Below are 19,215 nucleotides of genomic sequence, written 5' to 3'. Positions count from 1 at the left end.
GTTATGTCTGGACTCATCTGTTACGTTTCTTACATTTTTCATCATTATTTAGCCATAGTACAATATTTTGTGTGTTTTGCATTGGCAGCTTATACCCATGTTGGAAATTTCTTGTCTTCAGTATAGTAATGCTTGAGAAACTAGTATGCTATCGTAATTAGCAACAATATATTTTGGGGAAATATCTCTTAAGTTCATTGAGTTTGATAGAATAAATATTTGTAGTGAGAACTACTCACTACACTACTACACTTCAGATAATAGTAATATCATCACTAATATCTTAGTGATGATACTGTATTACCTTTGCCACTAGCATTCACTGCCATTTTCAACATCTCTCATCTTTCATCTACAGTATCAGTATCCATTTGTAAGTAACTCTTTAACTAAACTTGTGAGAACTCGGTGTGGAAATATCACAAAGGAGTTCATTCAGGATTGTTAGCTGAATCATCATTACTGCTGTTTACCCAGGATTGATTGCTCTTTATAAGTTGCCTTAATTATTTGTACTGTATTACTACATAAATAAGTTACCAATAAAAATAATTAGCAAAATCTGTTTTATTTCCTTAACTATAACACACCCATACAAGGAAAGTCTTAGCCCTCAGACAACTTAAAATAATGTATTTGCTAGTCTGAGACTTTTGGATAGTCATGACTACTAAGTGCATCATAGTTCCTAACTTGTTACTTATAATCAGCATTAAGGATTGAGCTTAAGTGTTTCATTTCTTGCATGGAGACTTTAAAAAATATGAAGATTATTGAATAAAAATCACATTTTGGAAGGAAATGTCAGGCACAAGGGAACTGTTTTGACACTGAACAGGCCTGCATTCTTCATTCATCATCCTCTCTGCCCGGCTAATGGTGTCTCTCTCCCATAGGGCGCCCTAGACCAGGCCATGGCAGCGGGAATGTTGACTGGAGAGACTGGTGGCCGTCAGTGCCCCTACTGTCCTCGCACCTTCGCCTTCCCCAGCTACTTGCAGCGACATCTCACATTACACACGGGGGAGAAGCCCTTCAGGTGCCACCGCTGCAACAGTCGATTTACTCGAAGAAATCACCTAAAAGAACACCTTAAAAGGAAACATACACCTTCTCAAACTCCTTCACACCAGCTGCCACCCTCTGCAAACTTTCTTAATGCCTCACCCAGAGCACTCTCCACACAACATTTATCTTCACTCTCAAACACTTCATCTCAAATAACATTAAACCAGATACCAGCATCCTCTCAGTCCGTTGTTGCATACTCGCCTGCTTCTAATAATACTACTTCAACTGATTTGGCTTCATCATGTAACCCTTCTAACACAGACTTTTCAACTACAGCTTCCTGTTCACCTTCACCACAATAAAATTAAAATCATATACTGTACTGGGTTACACAGTTACGTGTTTTTTTTTCCATTGTATTTCCATGAGATTTGACTCCTTTTTTGACAATTACTTTCATAAAGTTAATGTTTCTTCTCAAATGTTTAATTTGTGTTAAGTAGTTAAATCAGCAAATAATCATTTCACTCATTTCATGTACAGTATTATTATTCCACAATTTGCTAAAGGTGTAAAACACTTGTATGACTACAGATAATTCATACACATAATAATTAAAACAAAACATCCAAAGAAACCTGCCTATTAATGCTGCCTTTTACACATTAATGTAATGTTGAGTTCACATCAGCCATAAAGCAATCAGTGTATGCGTGGTGATACCATCAATACAGTAATACAGTGGAAGGGCAAAGTATTTCAGAGTGCTTCAGTTAAATTAGCCAAAAGTGTGATGACAATTTTGTTTAAAACAGACATTAGGTCCCCAGTAATGACATAATAACTTGTTGTACTTGCCCATTAATAAACCTTCGTAATTATGGAATATTAAAACTAATTTCAATTCAGATCTTTATTTGCGTTAGAGTATAGTACATAAATATTGTTTATCTAATGATATCTATTAACATGTTAATGGCCATATTGGCCATCATCTTTGAAATATAAATGAATAACTGGTACTGATGAAAATTGGAGTGTTATTTACTGCGTAGGATATGTCTTTACTCGGTGAAAATGTTGTAACAAAAATGTTTTGGTTGCTACCTATTTTTCTGTGATGATCGAAGACTGCAGAAAGTGTAAACACAGAAAGTGTAAACAGGACATGTTGTCACATCGGATAACATGTAGTTATTATAGATATATTCATCAAACATGATGAATGTTCTTATCAATGCAGTAAGGCATAAGAAAACATAACTTTAGCAAAAATGTTTTATTTTATATTATTAAGAGATGGTTTACTATTTTCATTTGTGTCCTTTGCAACAGGCTGATTCCCACTTCACCAATAGCACTGAAAAAAGTTTTTTATTATACCTTGAGTTTAACAGCAATTGGCTAAAAATGTGGATAACATTTATTTCTTAGTCTGATATATGTACAATATATGATTTGAATAAATTTATGTTCCATAAAGCAGTTTTTATTTCTTGGCAAGTATTGTCTCATACTTGAAGTTATGTATTTAGAGACAATATGCACATGAAGATGCTAAACAGTGTCTTGGCTATATCCTAATATACAGTACAGTATTGACTAAAATTGTATCGCTTAGCAAACTAAGGAAGTTAGATCTGAGCAATGGGATTGTGTGGATAATATATTACTCATCATGGACTAAACCAAATTAGGAAAATCCAAGAAAAAGTTCTTGTATGAAACCATATAAAACCAAAATATGTAGAAAATATTACAGCATACTGCAATGTGTTCAATAATGAAGTCCTAAAATCATTAAGAATAGCAATTTATAGATTCTGAAAGTGTAGATAATATTTTTTTAAGCTGCTGCATCGAACTACTGTATTACAAAACTGATAGTGTTTAGTTGTACAATATTTTTGTTACTAGTGTTAGTATGAATGAAGCACTTTTGAGTTATTCATCTTCAAAACTATGGAGTTTTGAAGCTACTTATAATACAGTAGTGTGACTGAAAGATACCATCATTGAAGATTTATTACAAGTGAAGTACTTTACTTGTTATAAAACAATTTAATGCAGTATGAGAGAAGCACTTCTGATACAGTGCAATTATAAATAAAACACTTTTATACAAAGTTGAGTGCCTGATACAGTTGTAGTACAAATGAAACACTTCTGATGAATGTTGCAGGAATGTAAGTGAAGCATTTCTCTTGAAAGTTTTGTAAGAGTATGAGTGAAGCACTTCTCTTGATAAAGCATTGAGAGAGTGTGCATGAAGCACTGATCTTGGTACAGAATTGAAGGAGTGTGAGAGTGAAGCAATGATATTAATACAGAATTGAAGGAGTATGAATGAAGCACTGATCTTGATACCTATTTGAGTGTGTGAGAGTGAAACACCAATCTTGATACAGTATTGATAGAGTGTGAGTGAAGTGCAAATCTTGATCCAGTATTGTAATTACACTTAGGTAATTACTAGTATTGATGGAGTGTGAATGAAGCATTAATCTTGATACAGTTCAGTATTGATGGAGTGTGAATGAAGCATTAATCTTGATACAGTACAGTATTGATGGAGTATGAGTGAAGCACTAATCTTGATACAATTTTGAATTAATTTTGAATGAAGCATTCCTCATGATGCATTGAACTAGAGAGTGATACACTATTCTTGATACAACTCATTCCAATTGAGATGTTATATGGTATGCAGTACTATAAAGGCTTAGTGGTCAATGTAAAGTGCCTCACATCATTGTAAGCTCCACTCACCTTTGTCCAAGTACAGTACTAAATCAGTATGAAAACCTTTGCTCTTAATACAGTAATAGTGTGATAAAGCACCCTTTATAATTTAGTGTTGTTAAAACACTGTTTTTGTTAATTCTAAGTTAGAGTTTTTGACATTTTGAAGTGCTGTTCTGCATGCATTGTTGAAGTAATGTGGGTTGAAGTAGCACGGGCAAAGCAATGTCTTGGTGCATTGTTGAAAGGATTACCTGAATTTATCTGAGGATGTCGTTGTACTGTTTTATAGTGCTGTGACAGTGAAGATGAAGCATCATTTGTGTTGCTAAATTGTAGTATGACTGACTGTTTTTGTTATAGTGGTGAGGAAGTTTGCATGAAGCACTTATTTTGGTAGTCATTTCCATAAAGCGCTGCTTTATGGAAGTTAATATTGGCTACTGATAGCTCATTTTATGATCTAGAAAAATCTAATGTGGATTTACCAAGATTTCATAATTTGATTGTAATCCTCAGGAGATATGATTAACCCTATTAGTGTAACTGAATAAATTTTAATACAATATTATACTTTTCCACTATAAATGTATGTACAGTGTATAAGGGAATAATGAATGCAATATTGTTAGGTGTTTTGTTTCAGTCCTTACATCTATAGACAATTGTAATATTATTTGACAGAGTGGCTTAACAGTTAATTTGGTCTTCCATAAATATTACTAACTAACTACAGATCCAGAAGAACATTGTTTTGTTAGTGTTCGAGGGGACTTTTCATAGCTGGTATATTGCTTTTGGCATCAAGAGTCTTATGTACAGTAATAAAATATTTAGGGAGTATTTTAAATGTTTACATATACAGTACACTACACATAATTTATATTAATTTTTAAATTTTTAAAATTCAGTTAATTATAGAATCTAATTGTAGAATTGGAATAACAAAAAATTTACTCTAAAAGATACAGTAAATATTTTACTTTTGTATTTATTTTCTACCAGTCTATTATACTGATTTTATTAGAATATGAATTTCATATCAAATTTATATATATGCTTTAAAATCCTATGTGAGAAATATTAAGCATCGATCATCTTTGAAAATTCCAAGGTTGTGGATATGCACCTCATATCTACTCAACTCCACTACAACATCATAACCACCTCTTCGTCCTGCTGACGTCTTCTTCCTCTATAGGTGATGGCTGGCAGCGGTGCAGTCAGAGGGTTGAAGTTTCCTGGGAGCAGTGGATCTCAGGGCTCTACGAGGGAACATGGGCGGACAGCAGGCTCCTATAAGGTTTTCTCCTGTCCAGTGTGTCCTTACAAGACAGCCAGGAAGGATCTATTGGAAGGCCATGTTCGGACTCACACTGGAGACAAACCCTTTTCATGCCCTCATTGCCCTTACCAGTCAGCTGACCGTAGCAACTTGCGACGTCACCGGCAGAAAAGTCATGAAGGGATTAATGCTACTGCTAATACAGACCATCAGTCATCTCGCAGTCAGTGGCATTTTGGGCAGTGACAGGTTTCTTTTCTTATACTTTGCTTTCTCAGTCTTGCCTGTTAATAACCTATATCGACGATCAGAAGACAGAGAGAGAGAGCGATAAAGATATGTTGTATAGCAGAACTTTTAAAGAAAATTGGTTTGTAGGATGAACACAAGGTGTGTTCAATACCTATCTTGAGCAGTTGCAGAAATTTTATATACTATATTGAATATGACAAGAAAGGTTTAGATGAATAATTCTAGCACAAATCTTCTTTATATTTCTTATGTTCTTCTTTACTTTAGAAGGAAGTTGAAAAATCAACTCTTCAAAGTTCATTTTACAGTTCTATCTATATGGTCTGACATTAAAAAATGTGTTTTATTGATCTTGTCAACATTTTCAAAGGTGAAGGTGAAGTGGATGCAAATTAACAGGGCTGTCCACGTATGTAACTAAGAACGGTGAGGTGAAGTTAAGTGCATGGGCCAATAGGTCTCAATTCTATGTTCTTATGCTGGCTGGGGCAGTGTGTGTGCTGGATAATCTGCCTTAGTCTTTGGGATGGCAGAATGTACACGAGCATGAGCTGACTTAATAGTTGGTTGAGTTTATTTGATATACAATGCTTTGCCAATGTCTAATCATCTATTATTGTTGTATGTCAATTATTTTGGTGCTGTTGGTTAAGATATCTCTGGTGAGGATCTAGTTGAGTGTAGAAAATATGTGATCTTCAATAGACCCTTGTTGTTTGTGCATTGATAGGTGCCTGGAAAGAGATGGTGTTGTCTTGCCTATATACTGAGATCATTGGGACTGACAGTCCCCAAGTGGGAATGTGAAGGCATAGATGGCATTCATCTTTTTCAAGGTACAGTATTCAACTTGGTGTTGGGAGAGTTATTCGTCAGCATATTGGCAATCTTATTGCTTGTGTAGTAGATTGCCAACTCTGTCTTCTGGTTGGTTTTAGTATGGGGTTATTTTTCTATCAGTAATGTTCTTCAGGACTTTTTCTTCTTCCTTTTTTGATCTGTGGAAAAAAGTTTCCTTTAAAATAGTATATCAGTGGGGCAGATACTGTAGTGATGGCCGTTTTATCCAAGGTAGCATGGCGGTTCACCTTTCCTTCAATGATGTCTTTGACGTATTTGTTAGCATATGCATTATTGACAAGGACATATCTTACTCCACTGAGTTCCTCATCAACCTGCTTCCAGCTCACATTCATGTTCATTCTACCATCCTCAAGACCTAGACAGAACATCCAGCACACACTGCCCCAGCCTGCATAAGAACATATAATTAAGGCCTATGCACCTTATAGCACTTCACTTTTCTTGGTTATATGTGGTTGCCTCAGCTAATTTAGATGCAACTTCACCTTTTTCTTTGAAAGTGTTGACAGGACCAATGAAATGCACCACTTAGTGTCAACCCATATGAAACTATAATATGACTTTTAAAGTGTTAATGTTTCAACTTCTTTTGCAAGTTCAAAAAAAAAAAAACATAAAAGAAACTGTATAGAGTAATTTTGTGCTGGAATCATTCATCTAACTCTTTCTGTCATACTCAGTAACATGAATACAGTGATTTGAATTGCTGTATATAGATTCAAGAATTATATATATATATATATATATATATATATATATATATATATATATATATATATATATATATATATATATATATATATAGATATAGATAGTACATTTATATACTTTTCTCTCGTATGCAGTACAGTACGTATATTTAATCTAATTCTAAAATTATAAATAATTATAAAATTACTGTACAGTATTATATATTTTCATGAATATAGTACTGTACATATAGTAATTAGCTATTCACATTAATAAATATTAAATATCAAGGTTTGTTATCATACAGTGTTTTTACTTATAGTATTTTTAAGAATAGCTTTAAGAATTATTATATTTTAAGACACTGAAATGTACAGTACATCAAATGAAAACTTCAAAACTCATTGTTGTTGTTGTTGTTGGTGGAGATTTGTGGGTATTTGGCTACCTGGGAATATTTGTAATATATAAAAAAATTATAGAAATATAGTTTGCTCTATCTCAACAATAATGTTGATATGTTATATTAATTTAAATGGAGGTTGAAGTATGTGAGGTATAAAGAGCAGGTAGATAGTTATCTCACCGCAGACATCAGAGCAAGAATATGTTTGTAGTGATGCAATGTTCTTGTAAATGTTAGCAGGTTAGGAATACAAGTTTACCTGTGAAAAGGTTATACAGTACAGTATTTTGTTTTGTTTAAAAGCAAGATTTAAGAAATATAGATTTAAGGTGCACTTTATAAATTTTCCAATACTCCAATACAGTGAAAGTCCAAAGTCACAAAAAAGTTGACAAAACTGATTTTTAGTAAGATAAAAAAAATTATTTTATTATATTAATATCTCAGGTGACATGTGGATTGACAAATTGGGAAAATATGATTATGACAAAGGAGCATATCTGGTAGCGCTGTAGGAAACATGATAACATTACTGTATACAGAGGGATCACATTAGTGATGCAGTTTATGTTAACCCTTAGATTGCTGAACTGAATTACTCTGTAGTAATCATTTAAATGGGAGAGTGTTTCTCCATGTACAGTACTTTATTTCAGCAGATTAGAAAAGGCAGACATCTGTTTTTTTTGGTTCAAATAATTCATAAGCAGAACTCTATTGTATTAATTGCCACTACCTCATTGTTTATATACAGTACTGTACACTGTTTGCAAAGTCTGTCTTACAACTTAAAAGTGCTTGTTAGTTATTAGCAGTGGGTTAAATGTTGAGTGTTCTAAACATTATTTTAATATGAAAAACATGAATTAAAACAAAACTTAGTAGTGTTCTAAAATTAGGAGAGTGGGTAGCACAACATACAATATGAGTTTGAAGCACAAAGTAGGGAACTATAAGATGTAATCAGGTACTTTTTGGTTTTACTTTTGATTAAAGCACAGGTTCGACAGTTTTTAAATTCATTAGGGAGTGAGTTCCATAGACTCGGTCCTTTTATTTGCATGGAATGTTTGCACAGATTTAGTTTGTCTCTAGGGATATTAAAGATATATTTATTTCTGATGTGGTGCTCATGGGTTCTATTACATCTATCAAGGGAAAGTGTCAGATAAGGATTAGCATTTAGGAAATAGGTTTTGTACATGTAAATAGCACAAGAGAATGTGTGGAGTGAGTGTATGTTCAGCATGTTTAGAGATTTAAACAGAGGGGCTGAGTGATGTCTGAAGACGGAGTTTGTTCTAGTTCTGATAACAGATTTTTGTTGCGTAATGATGGGTTTCAGGTGATTTGCAGTGGTTGAACCCCATGCACAGATAGCATATGTTAGATAGGGATAGATTAGTGAGTAGTATAGTGAAAGGAGAGCAAAGTTGGGAATATAATAGCATACAGTGTCTGATTTTAGAGTGACAGTTTATGAGACTTTTTTTTTGGCTGTCTCTTGTCTATGTCTATGCAGGCTAAGGAACTTTTCATAATTTTTAATGCTAATGTTAACATTGTCTATCTGAAGGTGAATTTGGTTTGATGACCTACTTCCAAATTATATGTAGTAGGTCTTTTCTATGTTTAGTGTGAGTTTGTTGGTTGACATCCATGAGTAGACTTTTTTTAATTCATTATTTACAATATTATTTAGTATGGGTTGGGGTCTGAATAGATGATGGTAGTATCATCAGTAAATAGCATAGATTTAAGGACATTAGATACATTTGATAAGTCATTGATGTATATCAGAAATAGGAGAGGTCCTAAAATGCTGCCTTGTGGCACTCCTACGGTTAATGGTAGAGTGGGGAAGGTTATGTCATTAAGGGCTATACAGGTATATGGGTGTCTCTCATTAAAATATGATCGAATATAGTTCAGAGCAAGGCCTTGGATTTTATAGTGATGAAGTTTAAGTAAGAGATAGTTATGATTTACAGTAATAAAGGCGTTTCTCAGGTCACTGAAAAAGCCAATTGGGAACCCATTTTTATCTAGGGGTGTGTAGATTATATCAAGCAGACTAATAATGGCATCATTGGTTCTCTTTTAGGAATGGAAGCCAAACTGGCAGGGACTTAATATGTTAAATTTTACAAGGTAGTAGAGCTGCTTGTAAATAATTTGTTCAAATATTTTTGATAGTATTGGTAGATTTGATATTGGTCAGTAATTGTTTATGTCAACTGTATCGCCTCCTTTATGAACTGGAGTTAATCTTGCTTTTTTCACGATATCTGGAAAAGTATGACACTCTAGAGATTTGTTGAATAGCAGAGCTATGGGTGGTGCAAGGGCATAAGCAGCATTTTTATATACCATAATTGGTATTTCACTAATGTACCCAGCTTTGTTTTTGAGTGAATTATGTATATAAGGTCTGTTGGGCTGACTGGTAAAAGGAGTAAAGAGTTAGGATAGCTGCTGTTGTGATATGTAGTAACGTGTATCTGGGTCTCTGGGACTTTTCTTACAAAGTTAGCATCAATTGATGAAAAGAAGCTGTTTAATTCAGTTGTCATTTGTAGGTTTGTTGCAAGTGTATAACTCTCCTTGGAGAGTTTTATTTATTTGTTATGCAATTGTTGTTTAGAGCCTAGGATGTTTGAGATGGCTTTCCATGTGCTTTTAATGTTCCTTTTGTTTCTTTGAATCTACTTTCCTTAAAAGGAAAGTTTAGCTCTTTTTATTATTCTGGCAACCATTGGTGAGTATATTTTAACTAGTTCTTTGTAACTAGGCCAATTTTGTATATTTTTTATTAGTTTTTCTTGTTAATTGCTCTATGTATGCCATGTGTGAGCAAGTTAATATTAACATGTTAAAACTATATTTTGGTAAGATGTTCAACACTAGTCAAGTTGGTATTGGCTCTAAACTAATACGTTTGCTCATGTCAATGATTGACTGAAAACTCCACACCCCAGAAGTGACTCAAACCCAGACTGCCAGGAGCACAATGCAGCTGGGGTACATGGTACCTTAATCACTCGACCATCAGTGACCATACAAAAGACAATGGTAGCCGAGGCTATTTCCCCACCGCCCCGACAGCACTTTAATGGTAATTTTGGGTATAGTTATTTCATCAAATCACCTCATTTTGTGGGGCCACATGAGCAGCACAAATGCAAACAAGCCTGAATGGTCCCCAAGCATATATGCGACTGGAAAACTCCACACCCCAGAAGTGACTCGAACCCAGACCGCCAGGAGCACAATGCAACTGGGGTACATGGTACCTTAACCACTCGACCATCAGTGACCCAGAAAGTGAGGTGATTTGATGAAATAACTATGCCCAAGATTACCATCAAAGTTCCGTCAGGGCGGTGAGGAAATAGCCTCGGCTACCATCGTCTTTTGTACGGTCAGTGATGGTCGAGTGGTTAAGGTACCATGTACCCCAGTTGCATTGTGCTCCTGGCAGTCTGGGTTCGAGTCACTTCTGGGGTGTGGAGTTTTCAGTTGCATATATGCTTGGGGACCATTGAAGCTTGTTTGCATGTCAATGATTATCTAATAAAGAAATCTATTTGACATTAATTTCACATTTATCTTGAGGTTATCTTGAGATGATTTCGGGGCTTTTTAGTGTCCCCGCGGCCCGGTCCTCGACCAGGCCTCCACCCCCAGGAAGCAGCCCGTGACAGCTGACTAACTCCCAGGTACCTATTTACTGCTAGGTAACAGGGGTATTCAAGGTGAAAGAAACTTTGCCCATATGTTTCTGCCTCGTGCGGGAATCGAACCCGCGCCACAGAATTACGAGTCCTGCGCACTATCCACCAGGCTACGAGGCCCCATTTATGTGAAAGCTCCGAAATACTAACTTGGTGGAATGATTATTTGATCTAAAATCAATAGGATATTGTTGGCATTGTATTCACATGAGGTCTTCTGAGATTCATACAATATAATAAAAAGCTCATCATCTCATTACATACATTTATTCCATATTATATACAATATTTTGCATGGTACTGTACTATACATTAAATATATACAAATAAACTTTATTAACAATTTACATTTCAATACTCACTGATACAATGGAATAGTGAATAACAATGTCATTCATTTGAATGGTCAAGCCACAGAGTACTAGAAACAAATCTTTAATATAGCTGACTAAAATTAAATAGGATAGCAAAATTAAAAGCCCAGTATACATTACAGTATTTCCTCAAGTGTGTTTGTCGTGTCATATAACATCAGATAACATCAGAGATCAGACACCTTAATGCTATTTTGGGGATTTGCTTTTAAACTAGCTGACGTAGCTTGAGTTGAAGTAGGTATGCAAGTACTTGTACCAGAGACCAGTCTTTCCATACTTGCAATCCCACCCAATATTAGTGTTGGGTATACACACACATATGTATGGTTCCCATCTTAGAAAGGAATTGAGATACACATCTAGATTTACATTAATACTTCTTCAGGTCCAGTATTAAGGACATATATTGGAGTAGAATCTTATGAAATTATTTCCATATAATTTTGGCTATATGTGGGAATTTCCCAGTTATATATGTTTTAACTGCTGGACAGATGCAAGCCAATTGAAAATTCAATCAGTTTGGGTTTTCATGTACAGTATACATCTTAAATTATCCAAATACAGCTATGGATGATCACAATGACATGCCAATCGTGACATTTATGACAATGCCATTCAACGAGGTAAAGTGTAACAAATTACAAAATTATGAAGGCCATAGTACACAGAGCTCTTCAGGCAAGCTAATAAATCGAGGAGTGATATCTTTCCTATATCTGGACGGTAGCACAACATAGCTATGTGCAGTACGTAGTATTATACAGTAATTACATAGTGGGTGTACATCATCACTTATTGACTACATTAAATTGATCTTGCGAAGAATTCATGATATTAATTGCTAAAATCTGTCTTATTAAAAATATGCTGGTAGAAGTAGTTGAATTTAGGTTTTCATTAAGCCGTATGGACAGTAGACAACTTATACAGTTGTAAGATTTTTATTTACCTGTTACAGAACCACTTGTATATATTCAGAGTCAGTGATAAACTGTAGCTTGGATAGTCAAGTTTTATTTATTTATTTATTTATTTATTTATTTATTTATTTTTATATATACAAGAAGGTGCATTGAGTTGTGAGAGTACATAACTGTGAGAGCTATAGGTTGTGAGGGTACATAACTGTGAGAGCTATAGGTTGTGAGAGTACATAACTGTGAGAGCTATAGGTTGTGAGAGTACATAACTGTGAGAGCTATGAGTTGCGAGAGTACATAACTGTGAGAGCTATAGATTGTGAGAGTACATTGCAAGAGGCAAGATGAATTAATAATGTGCATGCAAAAACAGTGTTGCATATAGCTGTATGCATACAAATGTGGCTAATATGTACATTAGAACCAACATAAAAGATACAGTGAAATGTGGAGTGAGATGAGCTTCAGCAAACAATAACTAAGACCATATTGGTTGATGACAAAAGTGGCAACCATGGCAGTGTGCATTTCTTTTTCTTTTTTCATTAATATCTTTAAGCTTTCTTGGTTGTGATGCATTGTTCAAGCTTTTCAGTCATGTGAGCTTATGTGTAGAATATGGCTTCGATTGTGGCATGTATCCACAGTCATCAGAACATTTCCCTCAAGTGGAAATATTTAAGTCTTTATTGTCCATGGTTGTGGTAATTAGTCATTTACATACACAAAACAAGACAGTTTTGTGTATTTATTGTGGCTCATATTTCTTTAGGTCAATAACAGTTTCTTAAAATGTGAGTTTTATGAAGTTTTGCAGTTAAAAATTAAATAATAAATTACTTGATTACATCCAGTATCTCTAATTTTTCCTCATGAACTATAGAAGCAATTAATTTTGACAAAAACAGGAAGCCTGTATACTGTATATATATATGGTACTTTACACTTGTAGGCAGATGCTCATTAGAATACCCCATTTATCCATCAGGGTGTCATTGAATGACAGAAAAATATTGGTTTCAGTTTAAAATACTCTCCTGAAGCATTGCCCCCTTAGTAAGAGCATAAGGGGGCTCTTAGTGCTGTGAAATCTTGTCATATGTTTCTCTTGTTTAAAGCTTCACAAAGTGGCTTATTGAGCCTGAGAAACATAAGTATGTTGCCTCAGGTTCAACAAACTACAGTACCTGCCTCCAAACACCATCTAGCTCCATTGTTAACAACCATATTCAGAGAATGCTCACATGGAATGAAGATGGCCCAGGGATTGATTTCCATGATTTTCCTTTGCACACCATTGTCTTTAGCCTTTATATTACTCCTATTATCAGAGCCTTGGCCAGATAAGTTCTCTAGTGTGGAAGTGGTGGACTTTGACTCCAACCTATAAATTATGTGAGAAATCTTTAAAGAATTCTGATAAAGAGATCTAGGGGTGGTTTTAAATAGAAAACTATCACTTGAGGACCACATAAAGAACATCGTGCAAGGAGCCTATGCTACACTTTTCAATTTCAGAATTGCTTTTAAATACATGGATGGTGAAATACTAAAGAAATTGTTCACAACTTTTGTTAGACCAAAGCTGGAATATGCTGTAGTTGTATGGTGCCATATCTTAAGAGGCACATCAATAAACTAGAAAAGGTCCAAAGACATGCATCTAAATGGCTCCCAGAACTGAAGGACAAGAGCTACAAGGAGAGGTTAGAGGCATTAAATATGCCAAAACTAGACAATAGAAGAAAAAGAGGCAATATTATCACTATGTACAAAATAGTAACAGGAAACAATAAAATTGATATAAGAAGTCTTGAGACCTGGAATTTTCACAAGGGGGAACTTCCTGGAAGAACAAGAGGTTATAGCTAACTAAACAAAGCTGCCGGAGAAATAAAGAAAATTCACTTTCACAGAGTGGTAGATGGTTGGAACAAGTTAGATGAGAAGGTGGTGAAGGCCAAAACCGTCATTACACAGAGAAATCACATTATTGTGATATACAGTATCAATGAGTAAATACAAAGGAGCCATGATGAGGATTCTAACCTATGTATTCACCTAGTTGTGCTTGTGGGGAGTTGAGCTCTGCTCTTTTGGCCCACCTCTCAACTGTCAATTAACTGTTACTAACTTTTTTTTCCATGCCACACACACATCCCCCCAGGAAGCAGCCCGTGACAGCTGCCTAACTCCCAGGTTCCTATTTACTGCTAGGTAACAGGGGGCATCAGGGTGAAAGAAACTCTGCCCATTGGCTCCTGTGGATTTTCGAACTGTCAGTACAGTAGTTTCAAAGCATTATATGATAAAGAGTACTGGGAAGACAGGACACCATGAGTGTAGCACTTATCCTGTAACTACACTTAGGTAATTACAAATAGCATTACCTTCATCTATTGTAGATTAGCTTCAGTTATAATTACTCCAAATCATCACCCTCACCAGCACAAAACCCCACAAAATTGGCTTTCTGCCATGTCTGCAGAATTTTATCCAATAAAAAATCTCTCACACTATCTGACAGTCAATTACTTGTTGCCAATACTGCATTATTTTTCCTTCGTCACATGCAATTTTTTTTCATTGATAGTTTAAAAAAAAAATCACAATTTGTTTTTTTAAATTTTTGAAACATTCTAAATTTTGTTCTTTTCTGATATGAAGAGATAATTGAAGATATGTTTCATTCCAGTCCTTTGAACTATTTTCAGCAAGTGCTGTACCAATTGCTGGATTTCAAAGCTGCATATGGTATGAACAAAACACAGAAACCTTCAATAGTGAATAATGTAACTAATTTTAATTAATTTCATTGCCATTAATGAGTTCCCTCTTGTAATGCTGGTGGTTATTGAGGGGTTCGGTGGAGGGTGAATGTGTTGAGTGGGGGGGGGGGGGGTTGAGAGGGTGTGGACAGGGTCCATCGGTGGAGAGTGTGGGATATGTGGATGGAGGGTGTAGATGGATGGTGAGGATGTGGATGAGAGAGAGGATGGTAAGGGTGTGAGTGGAGGGATTGGTGGATGATGGGTGAGGAGTGTTTGGTGGCTACAGTTGGTCAATGATGGGTGCAGGGCTTGGGACAGTGTGTGGAGTTTGAGAACTAGACCATGCAGAACAGAACACGGAGGATGAAAAGGAAATGTGTGAAACACTAAACAAACAGTGCCAGAGTGTATTTGTGCAAAATCAGATAATCGGACATAATTCAAATTTTAGGGACTAACAAGAATAACACGACTACATAAAGGTGTCTCAAGACAAAGTGGAAAAAAATGCTGAAGGAGCTAAAGGAATGAAGTAGTTGTCCTAGATAGACTTTCATCTTGGGTTCTGAGGGAATGTGTATCTGAACTTAGAACTCTACTTCAATTGATTGTTCAGTCATCTTTGTGTACAGGAGTCCTGACAGATACATGGAAAAAGGCTAACATAGTTCTAATCTACAAAAATGGTAGCAGGGAAGACCCTCTAAATTAGAAACCTGTATTGTTGATGAGCAGAAGTCAAAACAGGCAAAAATAATTACAACCAAGTGGGTAGAGCACTTGGAGAGAAATGATATAACAGACAGACAGTATGGTTTTTGATCAGTTAGATCCTGTGTAACAAATCTGCTAGTTTCTTTGATAAGAACCACAGAGAGTTTACAGGAAAGAGATGGTTGGGTTGACTGCATTTACTTGAACCTAAAAAACAAAAGGATTGACAGTCCCACATAAGAGGCTGTTCTGAAAACTGGAACATGTTGGAGGGGTGACAAGAGACTTCTGGCATGAATAACAAAAATTCTGACAGAAAAATGAGGGAAGTAATCAAAAGCAGTGTATCGGACTAGAGAAGTGTTAACAGTAGAGTACCACAGGGTTCAGTTCTGGCAGCAGTAATGTTCATTGTCTATATAAATGATCTACCAGAAGGAATACAGAATATATGAACATGTTTGCTGATGATGTCAAGCTACCAGGGAAGATAAGGAACATGGAGGATTTTCTTGCCCATCAAGAAGACCTAGACAAAATAAGTGTTTGGAGTAACACTTGGCAAATGGAATTTAATGTGAATAAATTTCACATTATGGAATGTGAAATAGGAGAAAATAGGCTACACACAACCTACAAATTATGTGAAAAACTTTAAGGAATTCTGATAAAGAAAGAGATCTAGGAGTGGTTCTAAATAAATAAACTGTCACCCGAGGATAACATAAAGAACATTGTGTAAGAAGTGTATGCTGTTCTTTCTAACTTTAGAATCGCTTTTAAATACATGGATGGCGAAATATTGAAGAAATTATTCACTACCTTTGTGAGACTAAAGTTGGAATATGCAGCTGTTGTATGGTTACCATATCTTAAGAAGCACATCACTAAATTAGAAAAGGTGCAAAGACATGTAACTAAGTGGCTTCCAGAACTGAAAAAGGGTTTGGTATCTTCTATACCAAAGCTAGAAGATAAAAGTGTGATATGACCACTACAGTACTTACAAAAATAGTATCAGGATGAAATTGACAAAGAATTTTTTAAAACTGTAACTTCAAAAACAAGAGGACATAGATTCAAACTAAGAAACAAAGCTGCAAAAAAAAAGTCAGAATGTTCCCTTTTGCAAACATAGTGGTGGATGGTTGGAACAAGTTAAGTGAGAAGTGGTGGAAGCCAAAACTGTCAGTACCAGTAGTTTCGAAGCGTTATAGGCCAATGTACTGGGAAGATATGACACCATGAGCATAGCTCTCATCCTGTAACTAAATTTAGGTAATTACTCAATAGTGAAGGGTATAAGCAGCTACATATTACAAAAAATCACAAACACTGTTCAATTGTACTCTCGGTCAATGTTCCAATTCCCGAACAAATTGATGGGCAGATCACTTGCCTAAACACAGTCCAAAGACTCACTCACAACATAAGATGGAATCTCAAGAACTTGGTCACCCTTCTCTGATTGAACAACATTTTCATAGTTCTCTTGGTTTCATTTACTGTCCCTGTGTTTTCTGTCTTTTTCTAAGGGTTTATAATGTCTATGAGTCATTGCAGAAAACTGCTTCTCCTTATGCGCTGTTCTAGATATGTTAATGCCATAACAATAGCAGTGAGCTCTGGTTGTGGAAAGGAGGCATATTTAACTGAATCTTTTAACTGTTTTTTAGTTAACTACTTTTTATTAAATTTTCGTTTTGGAAGGTATCACTCCTAATTCCTGCTTTGCAATTCATAGTATTAGCAAATCCATCAGTGTTGATCTAATTTATTTCCCCCCAATATATGTCTTGATTTTTTTGGTAACATGATGGACTTCTTCATTGTCTCCTTAAATATTTTAATTTTACATAATCCTTCCTCCCCCATAGGCAACATACAGGCATTAATCAGCTCACATGCTTGCTCAAGCAGGTAGAGTTCCTTGATGAAGCATTTTGATTGATCTTGCCACCGAGTTTTTTCTCCTATAAATAGTGCAGAACTCAGTTTGTATTGGCATTGTAATTAAAGTAGAGGCCTCTGCCAATATTAATAAGCTTGGAAGACTTACCTCTTCTTGCAGATTTGATGTTTTGGCAGTTTTTGCTACTCAATGATTGCATGCCCCAATGAGTGATCAGACTCCTCTCTCGAACTTCACAATTAATTTGCAGGACACTCCTCTTGTGATGGGTGTACTATGCATTTGTCTTCTTTGTGGAGAAAGTGAAGGCAAGTTCATTACATTTTCTTCCAAGAAGTTGAATGGACTGCTTCATCTTGTCAAGGATGTTGTATTTCCTAGTTTTGTGGCTGATCTCTGATCCCTTGTCCCCCTCACGTCATAGTGAACCAATTTCTGGTCTTCACTCCCCAACCTGTGCTCAGACCAAGTCCATTCCATCCAGCAGTTGACCCCAAAGGTGCATTCATAAATTTTAACATGCTGTTCATTCAAAACAGGAATTTTCTCATATATAAATCATTATTATTTCATATTACTAGTGTGTATATATAGGCACTGGTTAGGTTAGGTGTTTAGGTTCTGGTGGTGATTATTTGTATTTATGTTACGAGGGTGAAGCATTTAATGCATTGTGGTTCGAACAAAATTTGTCAGTGAAGAATTTGTTCCGGAAGTGTTCGAACGTCATTAATTGCGAGTTGTGTGTAAACTGTTTTTCATTCATAAACAAGGGGTTTGGCGGGTGCAAGGAATGGCCTTTGGTCTTTGTTTAAACGACGGGCTGCGCTCCCAGTAGGCAACATATGGGACTTGGAGCTCTGATGTGTCGAGCTAAGGCTTGGTGCAGCCAGAAATAATTTTGTGGGTGTCACTGAGGAGTCTGTTCAAGAAATATTTCTATTTTAATTTTATTAAGATGAATATTAAGTACATTAATTATTGCAGTTAAATTACAGTACATACTGTAACAATAATTATTTCCAAATTTTATACATTTAAATTGTGTAAACTTTAATAATTATGTAAATAGTACTTGAGTTCAGAAAAATACTCTTATTTTGTGTGTGATTATAATCACAATATATGTATGTGTTGTTGTGAGCAATAAATTTTTGGAAGTCATTAATTACTCAGTATAGCCTATGTACAATCCTTATACACACAATGTACTGTACTGTACTGTTTAGTTTCAAATAACTAATAACAGTGTTTTTCAGGTGGCAGATGGTACTGATAATGGTGAGGATAATAGTGTCCTTTTGGGTGGCAATGTTGCTGGAGGAATGGCTGGTCCACGACGACAATACACTTGTCCATTATGCCCAAAGGCCTTTCTCTTCCCATCTCATCTGGAACGTCACGTTCGTACTCACACAGGCGAACGCACCTTTGCCTGCCCATATTGCCCACATCGTGCTGCACGTAAAGATCACCTAGACGTCCACCTTCGCACTCATTCTGGGGAAAAGCCATTTGCTTGTCCACATTGTCC

At 35.6% G+C, this 19,215-nt stretch overlaps 1 protein-coding gene across 1 annotated transcript; it reads left to right on the top strand.

Moving 5' to 3' along the window:
• Positions 1 to 914: 914 nt before the first annotated feature.
• Positions 915 to 1,373, top strand: LOC123772245 (early growth response protein 1-like). Its single transcript, XM_045765328.1, has one exon. It carries the CDS (start codon positions 915 to 917, stop codon positions 1,371 to 1,373), a length of 459 nt encoding a protein of 152 aa, XP_045621284.1.
• Positions 1,374 to 19,215: the final 17,842 nt, after the last annotated feature.

The sequence above is a fragment of the Procambarus clarkii genome, chromosome 69, assembly GCF_040958095.1.
Source record: "Procambarus clarkii isolate CNS0578487 chromosome 69, FALCON_Pclarkii_2.0, whole genome shotgun sequence".
NCBI lineage: Eukaryota > Metazoa > Arthropoda > Malacostraca > Decapoda > Cambaridae > Procambarus > Procambarus clarkii.
Note: the sequence above shows the minus strand (reverse complement) of the source record. Positions and strands in the feature narration are given on the sequence as shown.

Bases quoted from the DNA above. Each gene is read 5' to 3' on its own strand.
- LOC123772245 (XM_045765328.1), top strand. From the start codon at position 915: ATGGCAGCGGGAATGTTGACTGGAGAGACTGGTGGCCGTCAGTGCCCC.